We start from the raw sequence: 17383 nt of genomic DNA on the forward strand, positions 1-17383 counted from the left end.
GGGTCTTTGTTCACCCTAGGCTGTCCGTGTCAGAACCTAGCTGAACTGTAGAATGCCAAATGGATGTTCAGAAAGTTAGGGAATTGGTTGGTGTAGGAAAAAAAAAAATGCCACCTATTTGGTGTCAGAAGTGTTGTGAGTGAACACAGTACAGACTTGGATTATCGGAAATGTCAACTCTAGCAGCTGTGGGATCTTGGACGGGTCTCAGTTTACCTTTTTCCATCCCAAGGGTATGGTGAAATGTAAATGAGATTCAGGATGTAAAAGACTTGTATAATTTTTTAAAAAGTACAATACAATGACCCTAATCTCTTCTTCCTTCTCCACCATGTTTACTGTTCTTATGCATCTGTGATTGGAAGTGCTCCTATCAGAAACTATGTAAAATGACCAGCTTATACAATGGAAAGAAGGAACAGACATTACTTAGTGGAGGATACTGAGCAAAACATTGGGGTGGGACAGGGAATAAGGAATCAAGAAAGGGGGATAAGGGGGATACGGAATCAAGAAAGCCCTGTAGAAACAGGGTATGTATTCCATCTGTCGGTCCCAGGACTCCAAGAGAGGCAGTGGTGTGCAGGAGCTTGCTAGCACCAGCTCATGAGAGCCAGCTGCTAAATTTTAATAATTTTGCAAGCCAGTTCTTAAACAGACCCATTGTAAAAAATTATATCCTATAAACTTACAATTAAACAAATTATATTAAAAACAAAGGCACTAAATACTTGAAACTCATCATGTTGAATTATTTAACTATTATCGATGTTCTGGAAGTTATTTAAGTCTACTGCATCCGTAGGGTAAGAAGAATGGTTCTCTTCTCAACTCCATATTGAGCAACATGACAAGGGTAGCTGGAAACTGGCCATGAGTTTCACACCACAGAAACAGGCGAGCACAATAAATGAGGGCTTTTGCCACCCACACAATGCCAGTTGCTACTCACACCGTTAAGTCAAGGGCAAGGGATTTTTAGATCCAATTGGGTAATATGAAATTGGGAGGGTGGTGTTCTTTTTTCACTTATCAAGGCACAATGAGAGAGAAAGGTTTTAGTTTTAGAAAAAAAGCAGTCTGAGTTTCCCCTGCTTTTGCCAAATTCTACAAAATAGCCCAAAAGAGCACTAATTCTGTTGTGAGAGTTTCTATTCTCATCCACGTGGCGGGGCAGGGGGTGTGAAGGGGGAGACGTTCTTTTCACAGCTGTGGGTTTATAGCAGGAGATAGGGTTTGAAGAGCGTTTATTTGTAACTTTATGCTTGTAGAGGAGATGGTAGCAACCGTTTCAAATGCGCATGCTATCAAAAAAAAATGGGATACCTGTTCATTGAAAGTGTATTACTTTGAATTCATCAAGGAAAAGGCACTATATGATATAAAAAAACTGTATAAAAAATTTAAATCTGTGAGAACGTTTTCAGGACATGTTCTCTAGTGCCCATTACTGATATATAATAATATATACAATCCTTAATAAAATAATAAAACCATCATCTTAATAATAAAATGATCATCAAGGGAGAATCTACTGAAGAACAAGGAAAGCATACTTGGCCAAATTTCCAATTGATTCTCTGTCGTTAGCAAATATATTGTATGCTCCTTCGCTCTTCCAGAATAATCCCTGGATGCCTTGACTGAATGCGACCACAGCAGGAACTTGATTCTCGTCCTTCTTGGAGAATGTCGTATAGAACTGCAGGCCATCTTCAGGATAGAGAAAAATGGCATAGGAGCTGTAATCGGAGGAGGCCAGAACAGCCTGGAATGTGTTTCTCTGCGAAGATGAGTTGAGACTCAGTTACTCAGGAATTGACCTTAAATTGTCCTATTCACCAGACTATCTAGACAAAGTCCTGAGATAGCAGTACTCTCACCTTATTCTAGAAGTATTTTTGTAGCAAGAGTTAGGCATTCCAGGATGGCTCCACTTAAATCTCTAAGGCTGGATCAACATGAAATTTTCCAATTAATTAATGAATACCTTCTCCATGAAGCTTAGCTGAAAATTATAGAGATGGTACCTCTACACTGGGGCCTAAATCTCATGCCACTAAGCAAATTCTTATCCTTAGAATTTGTTTCCATGGCCATTAAACATATTAACCACACTTATCATTTGTCATACATTTATCGAACCCAAGCAATGTACAGTCAGAAAAAAAAAAAAAAGAACATGAGCATTGGGAGAAAACAGATTTGAATCTAAATCTTTGCTCTACTCATTATGGGTTATGGGACCTCGGGCATGTTACTTAAATTCTCTAAGCCTGGATTTCTGAACCTGCTAGATGGAAAGAAAACCACATACATCACAGAAATGTTAGGAAACCTGTGTATGATATTAAGAGCCAGGCACAGAGAAAGTATTCCCTAAATGTTGTTGGTACCTTTCCTATAAATACATGGTCTCCACACTTGAGAATTTCCAGTTTGATGGGAAATTGACATGTGAAGAAAACATTGCAAAATGGGGGGACAGATTCTATAATGGAGTTGTGTGCAAGTGCTATAGAAGCCACAGAAAGAAGTGCCCAAACCTTAGGGGGCAGGAGCAGAGGAGGCTGTGTGAGTTTAGAGGATCAAGTACGAGTTTTACACCAGTAGTGGGGGCAGGCAGAGAGGGCAGCAAATGCAAGATCCCAGGGCCGGGCGAGATTCATGATCAGAGAATTATGAACAATCTTGATTCAGCTGTGGCAAAGGATGTGTGGAAAAGTAAGGAGAAGGGGAGATTAGTCCCAAGAGGTAGGCAAGGACTCTGTACAAGGGGTTGGGTGTTCATCACTCAAGGGGAAGGGACACACAGTTGAGAAATTTAAGAGTTTTTTTGGTTGCTGTTTTTTGTTAAAGATTTTATTTATTTATTCATGAGAGACACAGTGAGAGAGAGGCAAAGGGGGAAGCAGGCTCCCTGTGGGGAGCTTCATGTGGGACTTGATTCCAGGACCCTGGGATCATGACCCGAGCCAAAGGCAGATGCTCAACCACTGAGCCACCCAGGCGTCCTGAGACATTTAAGGTTTTAAGCAGTTTTTAAGTAGAGCACTCAGTTACAAAAAGCAAAATGTGTCCTACAGGCCTATAACAGGCTTTCCCAAAGTGTGTTCTGTGGGACAAAATGTATCTTACTAGGGAGGGAAAAAAGGAGTATGGCCAAAAGATTTGGGGACTGCTAAATTTTTTTAAAAAATTAGGCAAGTTTCTTTATTGCAGGACTTTTTGGAGCGAATCACCAGGGGGGAGATAACGTTTTGCACTTCTCAAACTTATTTGGCCAGGGGAGGTCTTTTGTTCAAGGACTATCTTATAGGACTGGTGTTCTGTGGAACACACTTTAGGAACTACCGACCTAGAACATCCTCTGTTTAAATGGAGTGCTTTTGGATCTTTCAAGTTTCTCTCTACTCTGTAATACTATAAAAATCAAATAATGGTGGAGCGAAATTATTGTTTCTAAGGAGAAACAGAGGCATGTCCCAAAAAGTGACTTTAGATGTAGAGATGGCTTCCTTGACCTACTCAAGAATCTCTCTTCCTTCAAGGAAGATCAAAGTATATAAAACCAACCTATTGACAACCTTGTACTTGGAAGAGTGCTTACCTTGCCTTCCTGGTCAGGGTCCTTGCTGGGCCCCTGGTAGGGGGCTACAGATTCCCAAGTGACAACCACCACACTACTGGGCTGGAAAGAGACTTCTGGGAATCCTCTCTGGACACACTCTGCAGCCAGCTGAGTGACAGAGGGTGATAAGTCTTCCCGATAATAAACCTTCCCAAGGCCATCTGTCGTGTCCAAGTCCGCCAGAAAAGGTGCGATTACTCCGAAGGTTGGTGGGAAGACCCCAGGATAGGATTCTTTGGCTGGGGGTTCACTCATGGCAATAATGCCATTTGTGGTGACCTGTACAAGAGAAAGCATCGTTAACAGGAGAGTGGGGAAAGAATTCTTCCTCAGGAACTCTGAGCTTCCACTCACAGAACACTGTTCAGGTACCCCCAGTTTGTCAAATACAACAGAATTGGAGAAGGACATGATCCTGAATTATAAAATTCAGCACTCCTCTCCTAGGCAAGATGGCCTGGTGGAAGGAGCATGGTGCAAGAATCACAGGACCTGACTCTGACATATACCCATCAATGGGCCTTGGACATGTGTCTTGAACTTTGAGTCCTGGGCTTCCCACATGTGCGTGCTTTGCAGCATGCAAACCTAAGCCATTATTAAAGCCTTCACTAATTTACCCAACAAATTGAGTGACCATTACATACCAGGGCTGTACTAACTGCTGTGGGTCCCAAAATGAGTAGTACACAGTCTCTGCCTTCAGGGAACCCACAGTCCAGAGGGACTGACCTACATGGAAGATGATACAATGAGTAATGGGTCAGGAAGTAACTTTGGCAGCACATGGCTGGCTCAGTCCATAGAGCATGGGACTCTTGACCTCAGGGTCATGAGTTCAAGCCCCACTTTGGGCCCAGAACCTACTTTAAAAAATAATAAATAAACAAATTAAAAAATTGAAAGTGCATCTCTTGAGAAAAAAAGTAAATTGGAATGGGGCATTATGATATCATTAATTATTAGGAATAGTTTAATGTGTCAGAATAATAGCTAACACTGAATATTTACCATGCTCCAGGCATTTTATTAACATTTAATCCTCAGAAGAACTCCATAAGATTAGATACTACTATTATTCACATTTTTCTCATGGGGCAAGTGAGGTATGTTAGATTTATCCAAAGTTACCAATGAGTGACAGCACTGGGATTCAAACCCAAGGGGCTGGACTCCAAAGTTGGCCTTCTTCATCCCTACATACAGCCTTCTTGAAATCAGTTATGCTTCCTATAAAAAGAGATTGGTGTTCTTATCCAGCTAACCACACTCCTTGGGAAAAAGGGAAGGGACAAAGAGCCCCTTGATTGTTTGAGGGTACTCAGTGGTGGGGGTACTTGGGTCTCCCTCAAAGCCATGCTAAGGATGAGGCTTTGACTCCCTCTCTCTTTCTTGTTAGCGCACAATCCACTGATGACATAGAACACCACTTCAGTGCCCTTTTTACTTCGAGAATCTGTGATTTAAAAAAAAAAATCCCCATCAAATGGGAGCAACTTTGCAAATGGCACCTTGGTCTGTACTTAAGAGGCTGTGGATCACAAGAACACGAATGCAAAGAAAGGGACTCTTTCTTGTTCAGGAGTTGATGGGAAGGCCTATGGGTTTTCCAAGTCACTTATTTCCCTCCCTCCTCCTCCCACTGCCTTCTCCTCCACCCCCTTCAGGCCTCATTACAAAGATAGGGAGGCTCTGGGCCTGGGAAGGGACAGGAAAGAGAGTTCTGGGAGATTACATGTAGACTTAGCAAACCCCTCCCTTTTTACCAGGTTTCATGGGCTGTTAACTGTCGAGGGGCACACTTTCCAGCACCACCTGGCACCAGCGATGCCTTTCTGGAGCGTGCTGGCAGGCTGTGGAGGAGGGAGTCAGGGAAGGAGCTCGGCCAGCTCATTTCTCACCCTCTCCTCTGGCCAGAACCATCCGCACATCCCCTCGGACTGGACATCCCAGCGGGGCTTACCGTGTGGGGGCGTGGGAAACAGCTCACTTTCCCAAGCCACCAGATGCTGGCAGTTATCAGCCTCTAGTGGGAAGCGATCACACGGAGGCCACATACAAACAACTTAGTTTTTAAAAAGCTGTTTTCCAGTGAAATTCAAGTCAGTCCAACAATTCTGAAAACACTCCCAGTGTCTTTTATTCTTTAGAATCTGGGCACAGAACTGTTTCTATTATCACAAGGAATGCTTGGGGAATCAAATTTTTAGACAACAATCAAGAAGCACTGCAACTGCTTTGGACACAGACCACATAACCCCCATTAGTATTAGTACTGGAAAATTATTTTTCAGCCCTTTCTTCATGGCACAGTCAACTCAATTGTTAGTGATAATGAAAGATGACATCTGAGATCAATTTCATTTACAGAACACCCAGACGTTTTCTTTGATTCTTAGCTTTAAACTTCTCCTCCATGAGTGTTTCTGTCTTTTTTTGTTTGAGAAATACCAACCGATGGCTGACTTGAACAATACTTTCTTACGTTTGGGTGCCCATCTCACCATACAGATCTGTGGAGCATGTGATGTTCCCATCGTTTTGTTCCTTTTTCTCCATCTTCTTAAAGTTGAGCAAGTCCATAGAAGAACTGGGAGCAGAAAGGGAAAGGCCCCTAAAGTATTTAGGAAGGCAGGAGGATGGATTCGGGTACTACATACAACTGCTAAGGGGACTGGAGTGGGGTCCATTGAGAGATTCATGCCAGGCGCCTAGTTGCTTAGAACAGGAAACTAGGGAGTTGGTCTTGATTCCTTCCCCTTTCTCACCCATGCCCCATGTATTCCACCTCTGAGGTCCCTGGCACTTTCTCCATCTCTACCACCAGCAGCACCCTCTCCCCTGCCCATGCAGTCATGTGACTGGCTCACTCCCACCCTCCAGGGCACAGTGAAATATGGCCTCTAGGAGAGCCTCCTCCATCTGTCCAGTGTCAACTCCTCCTGCTGACCCCTCTTTTTCCCTCCCCTCACTCCCTGACCCCCATTTCTGTCCATGTTTCCTGTTTGTTTCCTTCCAAGTGCAGACCATAATGTGTAATGACCTTATTTGTCTGCTGGCTCTTGCTACTTTCCCCACGAGGAGGTATGTCCCTTCAAAAGCTGTGACCATGTCCACCTTGGTCACTGCCATAGCCGCAAAGCTTACACACCACCTGACGTGCTATTCCCTTCCCTCCCTGACTTCCTCCAGAAATCAGGGTAGGGAGGTTCAGACAGAATAAGGTCCAGAAACCAAAGCTGTTTTCGAAATAGAGCCTGACTGTGTGTGAGTTCCGTTTGTGAGCTGTATGAAGAATTGTAGCACTGTGTGTTGCCCTGGTCCTTCCCTCTAGAATGCCACACCGGTTACTAAAACAAAGTAAATACGAACTGATAACTTTAATCAAGCAAGTCTCCAGATCTAACCAATGGTTAACAGGAAATACAGGAGACAGAAGAACATGTTCCATGATACTATAGGGACATGATCAGCAATATCCAAAACATGGGACACTGTGAAGGACAAATAGCCAGTTTCTTCAACAAATACACTTCAAGAGAAAAGGTGGGGGGGAATTTGTAGATTTGAGAAGTCCTAAGAAACATTATCTGCCAGATCTGGATCCAGGATCAGACTGGATCCAACTTAAGCTGGACTCAGTCCAGCATGAGGCCTTGGGTGAATAAAATTTTGTTTTAAGGCTGAACAAACACATTAACCTTAACAAGATAATCTTGAAATACAGTGGCCACAACGGAGAACTTTTAACCTAGATAAGCTTATACGCTTATGAGGTATCCTAGAAAAAAAAAGAGTCTCAGCCAAGCACTCACCATAAAAAGTAGAGTGAAAATTATTTTTCCTGCTCTACAGCTTCTGGTGACCAGGATATGACCTGCCAGGACACCCTACTTGCTCCAGAGCATGCAGATGGGCTCCTGGGAAAACTGGCAAAAGCCAGCAATGGGTGAGAATTCGCGCCAAAGTCAGCTCTCCTAGATCTCTATCTGCAGAGCCTGGTTAAGAGAGGAAAGTCAAATTTCATGTTGTCCCTTCCTTTCCAAATTCAGATTGGCAGGCAAAAACATTTGTAACAATTAGGTCTTTGAATTGTGACCTGTGAATTTTACTTTTGGGTACCCATTGGTTGTTGATTCTTTCTCTCCAGGGGACAGCTACTGCTCTCTTATTTATCTGGTTTAGTGTCAGAATGGGGGGGGTGGGCAAAATTTGGCCAGGCAGAGATGTGTGCTGCCTTCCACTTGCGGCTAGGGTCCTATCAACTATTGCCAACTCGCAGGAGAATTGTCTAAGTCTTTCTTTCTTTTGGTTATCTTTGGGAGTGGCTAGGGGATTATCTTGGGCAGGTGGTATCCTTTGCACCCTCTTTGGGGATGCCTCTTGCATCCAAGGGGTTGGATGCAATACTGCCAGGAATATTAATGTTCTGCCAGCTGAAACCTGATGAGATATCTGAAAGGATTTTTTTAAGTAGCTCTATGGTCAGAAGTTGACCAAATCAGAAGTTGATATTCAGAGATGATAGGAATATGTCTTTCCTATCTCACCTAAGATAGGCTTTCTCACCTAAGATAAAATGAAACTATTCACCCAGAGGAAAAGAAAAACATTCTAAAGTCTTTTGTGTAAGGATTTACTAAAATATTCTGAAGACATCTAGCACTAAATCTAGAACATAAGTATCTTTTGATTTCCATCTTTGTGGAAGATCGCTCCCTGGTATAAAGAAGCAAATTGAAGATTTGCCATTTAGATGGGCAGTTCAGCCCCCTCAGTATCTTTAAGGCTACATCTCAATTGTTTGCAGAATTAAGAGCAACTGTCCTTATCTTACAAATCTTTGCAAAACCAGAAATACAGCTCTAGAAACAATTGAAAGTCTACCTATTTTTACCAACCCCCAAAGCTCCCTTATCCATCTCAGAACGCTTGCAGATATTGTGAAAGATCAGGACTTTTGAAACAGAACTGCTTTGAAGAAAATGAAGGAAACATTTAAACAGCAACTCCCAGAGACTTCTGATAACAGACTAATACACTCTAAAACTCCTAGAAAAAAAAAAACTTGCCTTCTTTCTTTGTCCCTAGAAGATGTCAATTTTACCCTGCCTTTGAAATGTAAACATCCCAAGGGGTAAATAAAACACAGCCCACAGTCACCTGAAACTGAAAGAAAAAAGATGAGGGAGGTGGAGAATTTTCAAAATATTAACAGTTTAAAAAGCTCCCTCCCCACACATCTAGTCCACAACCTCCATAAAATCACTGTCAAGAACAAATACAAATTTTAAGTCTCTTCCACAAATATTCGAAAAAGCTTTAGGCACCTGCCATCTGAGCAGGTAAACTTTCCATCCGCCAGAAACAAACTTTAGACCCAACTGGTCTTCCATGAACTAGTGAGTTTTGCATTATCATACCTGCCTCATGGCTAAAATTTTATATATTTTTTAAGATTTTATTTATTTATGCATTAGAGACACACACAGAGAGAGGCAGAGACATAGGCAGAGGGAGAAGCAGGCTCCATGCAGGAAGCCCGACGTGGGACTCGATCCCAGGACTCCAGGATCACGCCCTGGGCCGAAGGCAGGTGCCAAACCACTGAGCCACCCAGGGATCCCCATGGCTAAAATTCTAAAATAAAAGCAAGGCGATCTCCGTTTGCATCTGTCTACATATTTACTGTATATATATTACAAATGTATGATTTTTCTTCTACTCCAGATAGTAATGCCAAAGTTAATTTGTAAAGAGCTCTATTTAATTGGCTTAAAGACAAACACGCATTCTGTCGGTCTAGTGTACACTCACAAATATAAAAACTAATCCAAATTTTTTCAAGTTCATGTGATCTTGGATAATCTTTGATAAATAAAAGCTAGTATAAGTTTGTTGGTTTAATTAAAACAGGCTCGTCTTTAGAGTTATCAGCATTAAATAGAATACTTTTATTCCATGTAGGTTTACTAAAAGTCAAATAAGTTCCTGATATCTGTTACAGAATTTGTCAGTAAAAATGATAAGATAGGGCAGCCCTGGTGGCGCAGCGGTTCAGCGGGTTTAGCGCCGCCTGCAGCCCGGGGTGTGATCCTGGAGATCCAGGATGGAGTCCCACGTCGGGCTCCCTGCATGGAGCCTGCTTCTCCCTCTGCCTGTGTCTCTGCCTCTGCCTCTCTCTCTCTCTCTCTCTCTCTCTCTCTCTCTCTCTGAATTTAAAAAAAAAAATCTTTAAAAAAAATTATAAGATAACCCTTAAGCGTTTAAGATCTTGAGAAGTTTTTATGACTAATCTAAATGTAATTATCAGAACAAGTGAGTTAAACAGATACAAGTAAGGTGAGTTTATAAATGAATTTTTCAACAATGATGATGCTTGATGGTATGTGTACTTAGTTTCCAGGGACACCTTGGTGGCTCAATAGGTTAAGCATATGACTCTTGATTTTTCGCTCAGATCGTGATCTCAGGTGGTGAAACTGAGCCCTGCATCAAGCTCTGCGTGGAACATGGAGCCTGCTTGGGATCCCCTCTGTCCCTCTGCCCGGCCCATCGCCTTCTTCCCACTGGTACATAGCACACAACCACACAACCTCTCTAATTAAAAAAAAAAAGTTTCCAGAATCTTTCTGATATCTGGAAACCTAAGGTATACTGAGAAAAGTTAAATGATGGATATTCATTGACTATCTAGATCATTTCCAAATAAGAGAAAATACTGAAACATTAATTACAATAATTAATTATCTATCTTTGGCTTTCTTTTACAGAGGAATGCAAGATTTTGGGTCTACTGGTGAACATATTCTGTGCCACACTGGAAAACTTACTATTAGGAAGTATACACTTCCAGAAATTATAAAATGTATTTGTCTGTCAGTCCACAATTGCTTCTTAATCTTCAATAGGAATTAAGGATTCTAATAATTAAGAATTCTAATTAATATATGTAATTAAGACTACTAGAAATAATAAGAATTTTTAAAACATGTAACAATATCAATAGTGTACTTACGTAAAACAAAAACTGAAGCTTAATTTTCTTTTATCTGCTAGAAGGACAGTTTTCCTGGACTATTGTGCTGCTCTTGATAAGAAATTGTGAATATTTTTTTCTTTACCTTTTAAGAAATCTACCTGGAAAGAAAAGATTTTTGTCTTGCCAAAATAACTCACTGTGCTTTCATGTTGTCTTTCTCAGGTCTTTGATTACTTTAGAAAACCCAGTCTTTTCAATAGCAAGAGAGTGAAGTTTCGTTCACAACTTCATAATCTTCAGTATCTTCCCTTAACATTGTCTATTGTCACCTTGATTAAATAGATAATTAAATATTAAATCATAATGATCTGTGATTCTATTTAATCAAATGTTCAAGCCTGTTGACATTTTCTAAAAATCAAATTCTAAACAGTTTTTTTGACCCCAAAGTAAGTTTAAGATTTCCCAGAGGGTCCTGCTATTAAATCTCAAAGGATTTATCTCTCACCTCATAAAAGAGATGTTACGTTACTTGGGTTTATTTGGTATTTTAAATTACATAGAGATCATCATCAAAAAAGTGATGTTAAACCTTAGGTTATATTGTATGGATGCATGTTATTAATAAAAGTGCTCTAGAAATTGTATGAAATTCCAAAAAATCTGACATGTCCTGGTATAATGTTATCAGTCACAATTCCAGTTGTTATCTTAAAATGTCATATGTATAGAAATAACCAAATTTTCTTGTCAGTTCTATTATAATGAATAGATCTTTAAACATGGTCATTTTGTGTCTTTTGTCATGTACAGACTATTACTTTACTCTGACACTTTTGCAAAAGTGCTTCACTGCCAGAAAGGTTCATAGAAAGGACTCTGACAAGTACTCTAGAGTATACATTTCTGATAACTTTATGATTATATAACTGAAACTGGATTAAAGCAGAACAAGAATTAATAACATGGGATTGAATGAAATAATGAGGGGGTTTTTTTACAGACTTTTCTTTGAGACATTGCTGGTTCCTTAATGTTTTTTTTCCAGCTTTAAGGAAAGTATTTTTACTTTTTCATTTTGTAAAGTCTACCTTTGTAAACATAATTTAAACATTTACTTTTTCTCCCTACCTGATCCCTCCAGAATGTGGAAACTTACTGAGTATTGTTATCTTTATACAATATAGTTATTTGCATAAGTTCAATAAGAATCTGTCCTCGTTGGACACAACTGGGAACACTGGTTACATGACCAAGGCTTTGACTGAAATGTCGGACTTCAGAATGTGTACAGGGGAACTTGGCTGGCTCAGTCTGTAAAGTGAGTGATTTCTTGATCTCAGGATTTTGAGTTCAAGCCCCATGTTGGGTGTGAAGCCTACTTTAAAAAAAAAATGCTTAAAAGAATGTGCATAACAGATTTAAGAAACTAAAGTTGGTTTTACTGAGCCAGTTAAGAGCTCCTTGGAGAAAACAGCCTAGTACCGTGCTTACAGGGTTCTTAGTAGCCCAACCAAGTGGTTAAGGACAGGCACTTCCTAGCAGCCCCAGGGAACCTCAGGACATCCTGGGGACCTCATGAAGAGAAAAATTCACCCAAATCTATAGGTATTTCAGGCTAAGTCTGATGACGAGTCCTTAGCTTGGCTTCTTAGCCTGGAGAGGCTTTTTTTTTTTAATTAATTAATTAATTATTTTATTTATTTATTTATTTATTTATTTATTTATTCATGAGAGAGGCAGAGACATAGGCAGAGGGAGAAACAGGCTCCATGTAGAGAGCCCGATGTGGGACTCGATCTCAGGACCCCTGGGTCACAACCTGAGCCAATGGCAGATGTACCACCACTGGAGCCCCTGGAGAGGCTTTTAAAAGTCCAATCTAAGATTCCTTATGAAAGTTTCCAGCAGGGGTGCCTGGGGGACTCAATCAGTTAAGTGACTCTTGGTTTAGGATCAGGTCATGATTTCATGGTCATGAGATTGAGCCTTGCCTTGAGCTCTGTGCTCAGTGTGGAGCTGGCTTGAGATTTCTCTCTCTCCCTCTCCCTCTGCCTCTCCCTCCACTCACACATTTTCTCTCTCTCAAATGAATAAATCTTAAAAGAAAAAAAAAAAGTTCCAGCAAAGCAGGTGTAAAAAGAACGCTGACAGTCAATCACTATTCTTGCTGCACTTAACACAAATAATCTGGTCAAATTTAATTTTTCAACTTACTTTGCAAACAAATTAGTCTTACCATGATTCTCTTTGATAGAAATAAGGGTGAATGTTTCAGTAGAAACCAATAACACAACCCTGCGGATGTCAGATTCCACTCCAGTTCGTGGTGTTTGAGGTTTTGTTTTACCCCTGTAAACTGTACTGGATCCTGAAGTCTTCAAGTTTCCTCAAAGGTCTGGCTACAACTCCAGACTAACATTTCCAATTTTCTCCCACCATTCTTCTTCTTCTTTTTTTTTTTTTTTTTAAGATTTTATTTATTTATTCATGAAAGACACTGAGAGAGACAGAGATGCAGGCAGAGGGAGAAGCAGGTTCCCTTCAGGGAGCCTGAGGCAGAACTCAATCCTGGGACTCCAGGATCACAACCTGAGCCAAAGGCAGAAGCTCAACCACTGATCCACGCTTCTGATTTGGAATCACAAAGAACAAAGACTGCCTTTGAACCTCATGGTAAGGGACTATGCCAGGTCCTCCTTACTGCCCAGAGAACAGTTACACTTGAGGGACTTGAACCATGGGTCCATGTCTCCCAATTAAAAAGGGCTCCTCCAGGCCCTAGGAACTGCACACCAGCTGGAGATATAAAATTGATATTGACTAAGGAGGTTCCTCCCCAGGTGGACATCTTGAGGTGGACAGCCCTGCCAAGGTCATGTATCAAGATCTTCATATCTCGGGTGCCTCGGTAGTTTAGTTGGTTAAGTGTCCAACTCTTGATTTCAGCTCAGGTCTCAATCTCAGGGTCATGAATTCAAGCCCCACATTGAGCTCCACACTGGGTGTGGAGCCTACTTAAAAACAAAAACAGAAGGATCTCACCTCCAGTATGAAGTCTCTGTTCCTTTTTCCTTTTCACTACTTGTGTTTTCTCTCTGAATGCATGGGAAGACAATGCTTTCTAACTGTGGAACCTATCTTTGAATCAATTGTTAAAGCAGTAACTTAGAACAAAATCCTTAGACTCCCTCCCCAGAATTGCTCTTGGTCATAGGACAAACATTAAGTACCTTTTACTTGAGCAAGGAGGTGTGTGTGCTATGGCCAACATCACTTGCTGTACTTGGCTTAACAATGGGTTGTTTTTTTTACTTATTTGAGTCTGATTGGTTTGGTTCTTGGATACCATGGCTCCAAAGTACACTCTAGACATTGGGACTTATCCTGCTTATAATAATCATGGTAGTCTCCCTGAAACACTGTGTTCTCTCAAAAGCTTTAAATGCATGTTTACAGCCACTAACCACCAAGCAAATTATCTTCTTAAGACTAAGTCATCAGAAAAAGAAACAAAGGGAATAACTGACTTTTAAAAAAATGTAAACCCAAGGTCATGACCTGCAAATACTCCAGAAAGATTCAGCTAAAAGACATAATGACCTGTGAATACCACAGAGAGGATGAGAAAAAAAAAAAATGCAAGAAGTTCAGAGCTTGGAGAAGCACTAATGCCTTAAATTTTTTATCACATCTCTCAGGCTGAGAGCCTGATCAAAAGGGGAGAATTGTAAAAAACAAAACCAAATCCCACAAGATAACATGCCTAAATGGAGTCACTTATGCTAAGCTCACATCATCAAACCAAGACTTAACTCTTTTTTTTTTTTTTTTTTTTTTTTAGTTTCAGAAGTAGAGTTGCATATAACACCCAATGCTGGGCAGCCCCAGTGGCACAGCAGTTTGGCCCTGCCTGCAGCCCGGTGTGTGACCCTGGAGACCCAGGATCAAGTCCCACGTCGGGCTCCCTGCATGGAGCCTGCTTCTCCCTCGGCCTGTCTCTCTCTCTCTGTGTGTCTCTATGAATAAATAAATAAAATCTTTAAAAAAATAATAATAACACCCAGTGCTTATCACATCATGTGTCCTCCTTAATACCCATCACCTAGTTACCTCAACCGGCCCACCCATCTCTCCTCCAGCAACCTTCAGTTTGCTTCCTAGAGTTAGGAATCTCTTATGTGCTAAGATTTAACTTAATTACAGTTTTGGCTCTTCCAAAAATCTGAAACCAATCAGGAATCACCTGACCAACACTAGTTAGGGAACCTCCTGGACAGACCATTACCATCCTCTAAAGGAAAGGGACTTTGCAATAACCAATCCCATTTTTAACCTAGTAGGAACCTTCCTTGTTCCTGCTCCATCTAGCTATGAAAGTCTTTCATGTCGTACAGCTCCTCAGAGCTCATTTCTATCTGCTAGTTTGGATACTGCCCAATTAGAATTGATTTTTGTTCAAGTAAATGCTTAAAGTTGTTAATATGCCTCAATTTATATTAACAACAGTTCACAATTAGTACCTTGGAGCCCTAAATCAGGTACCCTGACTCCCAATGGCACCAGCACACTCTTTGCTACAGATTATACCACAAAACTCTTACAGATTGAATGTATTCCTGAGACAGCTTGTCTGAATTATTGAGAGAATAATAATAATAATAATAATAATAATAATAATAATGTTACATTATTGTCTATAATACTTCTTTATTGAAAACAGCTACTTCCAGGCCATTGAAAATGTAAATATTGCCTTGAAATCTTACTTACAGTTTACACCAGGAAAAAGAAGCTCCTTTAGTAAAATTAAACTTCAGTTTAGTGTGTTACTAGCACAACTTAATGTGCCCTTCAAAAAACATATCTAGGGGTCCCTGCCTGGCTCAATCAGTGGCATGTGCGACTCTTGATCTCAGGGTTGTTGAGTTCGAGCCCCACGACGGGTGTAGAGCTTAAGAAAAGAAAGAAAAGAAAAGAAAAGAAAATAGTAAAGGAAAAAGAAAGGAAAAAGAAAAAGAAAAGAAGACATATCTATTCTCTCCCTCCAAAGAGCACACCAAACAATAGGCTCTTCATCCAGTCACACAGGGCAGAACACGTCACTTATATATCACAAAACACCCCAGGGTGAAAATGCCCAGCACCACATGGCTAACAGCTGGAGCCACTTAAGTACAATTGTTTCAACTCGGCTGACATGAAGAGGGTGGACAGAGCAATTAACTCTTACTGGGGACTGTTCCCTATTTTAAAAAGCACTTCCTGTTTCAGACTCATCTTTAAAGACAGCATGTAGCACTGGAGAAAGTCTGAATTAGGACACTCAACAAATTACATGTTAGAAAAAAAAATTACATGTTAGATTCCTTATATTCAAATGCACACTCAAGTTGTTGAAACAACCATATTTTTAGGCTTCAATGAGTCTAGTAGTCACCAGGCAGAGAGCAGCCTGCAAAAGCGGAGGAAAGCCTGCCCCAAAACAGATGTAGTTAAGAATACTTGAGGTGGGCACAAATAAGAAACAAATGGGGTTGTTTTACAAATGCAAATAGCTATACTGAGAAGACCATGAAATTGCCTGCAGTTGCAAAAGCGAACTCCATGGGTGAGAGAAAGCCAGAATTTAAGGAAAAATTATTTGGGGGTAAAGAATGGAAAGGCAACAAACATTTACTGAGTGTGGGCTACGTCTGAGGTCCTTTACTAAAGCTGTCTGCATTTTTAAAAAGGTAATACAAACATTCTTCTTTTCACATATATAAAAAAGACAAGGAAATGAGACTTAATTTAGCTTCATGTCACATAACCACCAAGTGATGAAACCAAGATTTGAACTCACATTTGCTGGCACCCATAACATTTGCTCTTTCTGTTATATTTGGCTAGTTCAGAAGAATCATGAGCAAAAGTCATGTAAGTTGCAAAGCTTTGTGGGATGGCTTCATGGATTACGACTGGGTAGCTAGAAAAACGAAAAAATTAAACAGGCCTAAAGAAAGAAAAGTTTGAGAAAGAAGAAGCCCAAGAAACAGCCAAGTCCAAAATACAATCAAAGAGGAGGCTGACTGATTTCAAGCCTAGGACAACCAGGGGACCCAGGGCCTGACCCACTTTCATGGTACTTTATGAAGCATTTTTATTCCAGTTATCTGATTAAATCTACTAAAGTGGGCATTAATATTATCTTCATTCTCCTGAGAAAAAATTCGTTTCAGTTTTTAGGTCTTGCCTAAGATCATCCACAAGAAGTGCCAGAACAAAACTCTTAAGTCCAAACTGCAAATTTTTTCCATTAACCCCACAGAGCCAGAGAAATGGCTCTAGATTGAATTAGAAATAAAAACAAAAATCTTAGCATAGAGGGATCCCTGGGTGGCTCAGTGGTTGAGCACCTGCCTTCAGCCCAGGGCGTGATCCTGGAGTCCCAGGATGGAGTTCCACATCGGGCTCCCTGCATACAGCCTGCTTCTCCCTCTGCCTGTGTTTCTGCCTCTCTCTTTCTCTCTTTCTCTCTCTCTCTCTCTCTCTCTCTCTCTCTCTCTCTCTCTCTCTTTCTCTCATGAATAAATAAATAAAATCTTTAATTTTTTTTTAAACTCTTAGCATATAAAAACAAGGGAAAACCTAGGGGTAATAGTTGAGAGGTGTGTCAGTGTTTTCAACTTAATCCAGTTATCTAATGAGAGACTTTGGATCATTTACCCATCTCTTCCATAGGATATTTCTACCTGAGATTAACTTCCACCATTTAAAAATGGTTAGTC

General features: G+C 40.7%; 1 protein-coding gene across 1 annotated transcript in view; it reads right to left on the minus strand.

The window, feature by feature from the left end:
- Positions 1-17383, minus strand: part of NID1 (nidogen 1) — an 82641-nt gene that overhangs the window by 52731 nt on the left and 12527 nt on the right. Inside the window, exons 2-3 of the mRNA XM_055308785.1 lie at positions 3611-3910; positions 1557-1783 (exon numbers count right to left, since the gene is read on the minus strand). Coding sequence (XP_055164760.1) covers positions 1557-1783; positions 3611-3910 — 527 coding nt within the window. The remainder of the gene's footprint in view (positions 1-1556; positions 1784-3610; positions 3911-17383) is intronic.

The sequence above is a fragment of the Nyctereutes procyonoides genome, unplaced genomic scaffold, assembly GCF_905146905.1.
Source record: "Nyctereutes procyonoides isolate TBG_1078 unplaced genomic scaffold, NYPRO_anot_genome, whole genome shotgun sequence".
NCBI lineage: Eukaryota > Metazoa > Chordata > Mammalia > Carnivora > Canidae > Nyctereutes > Nyctereutes procyonoides.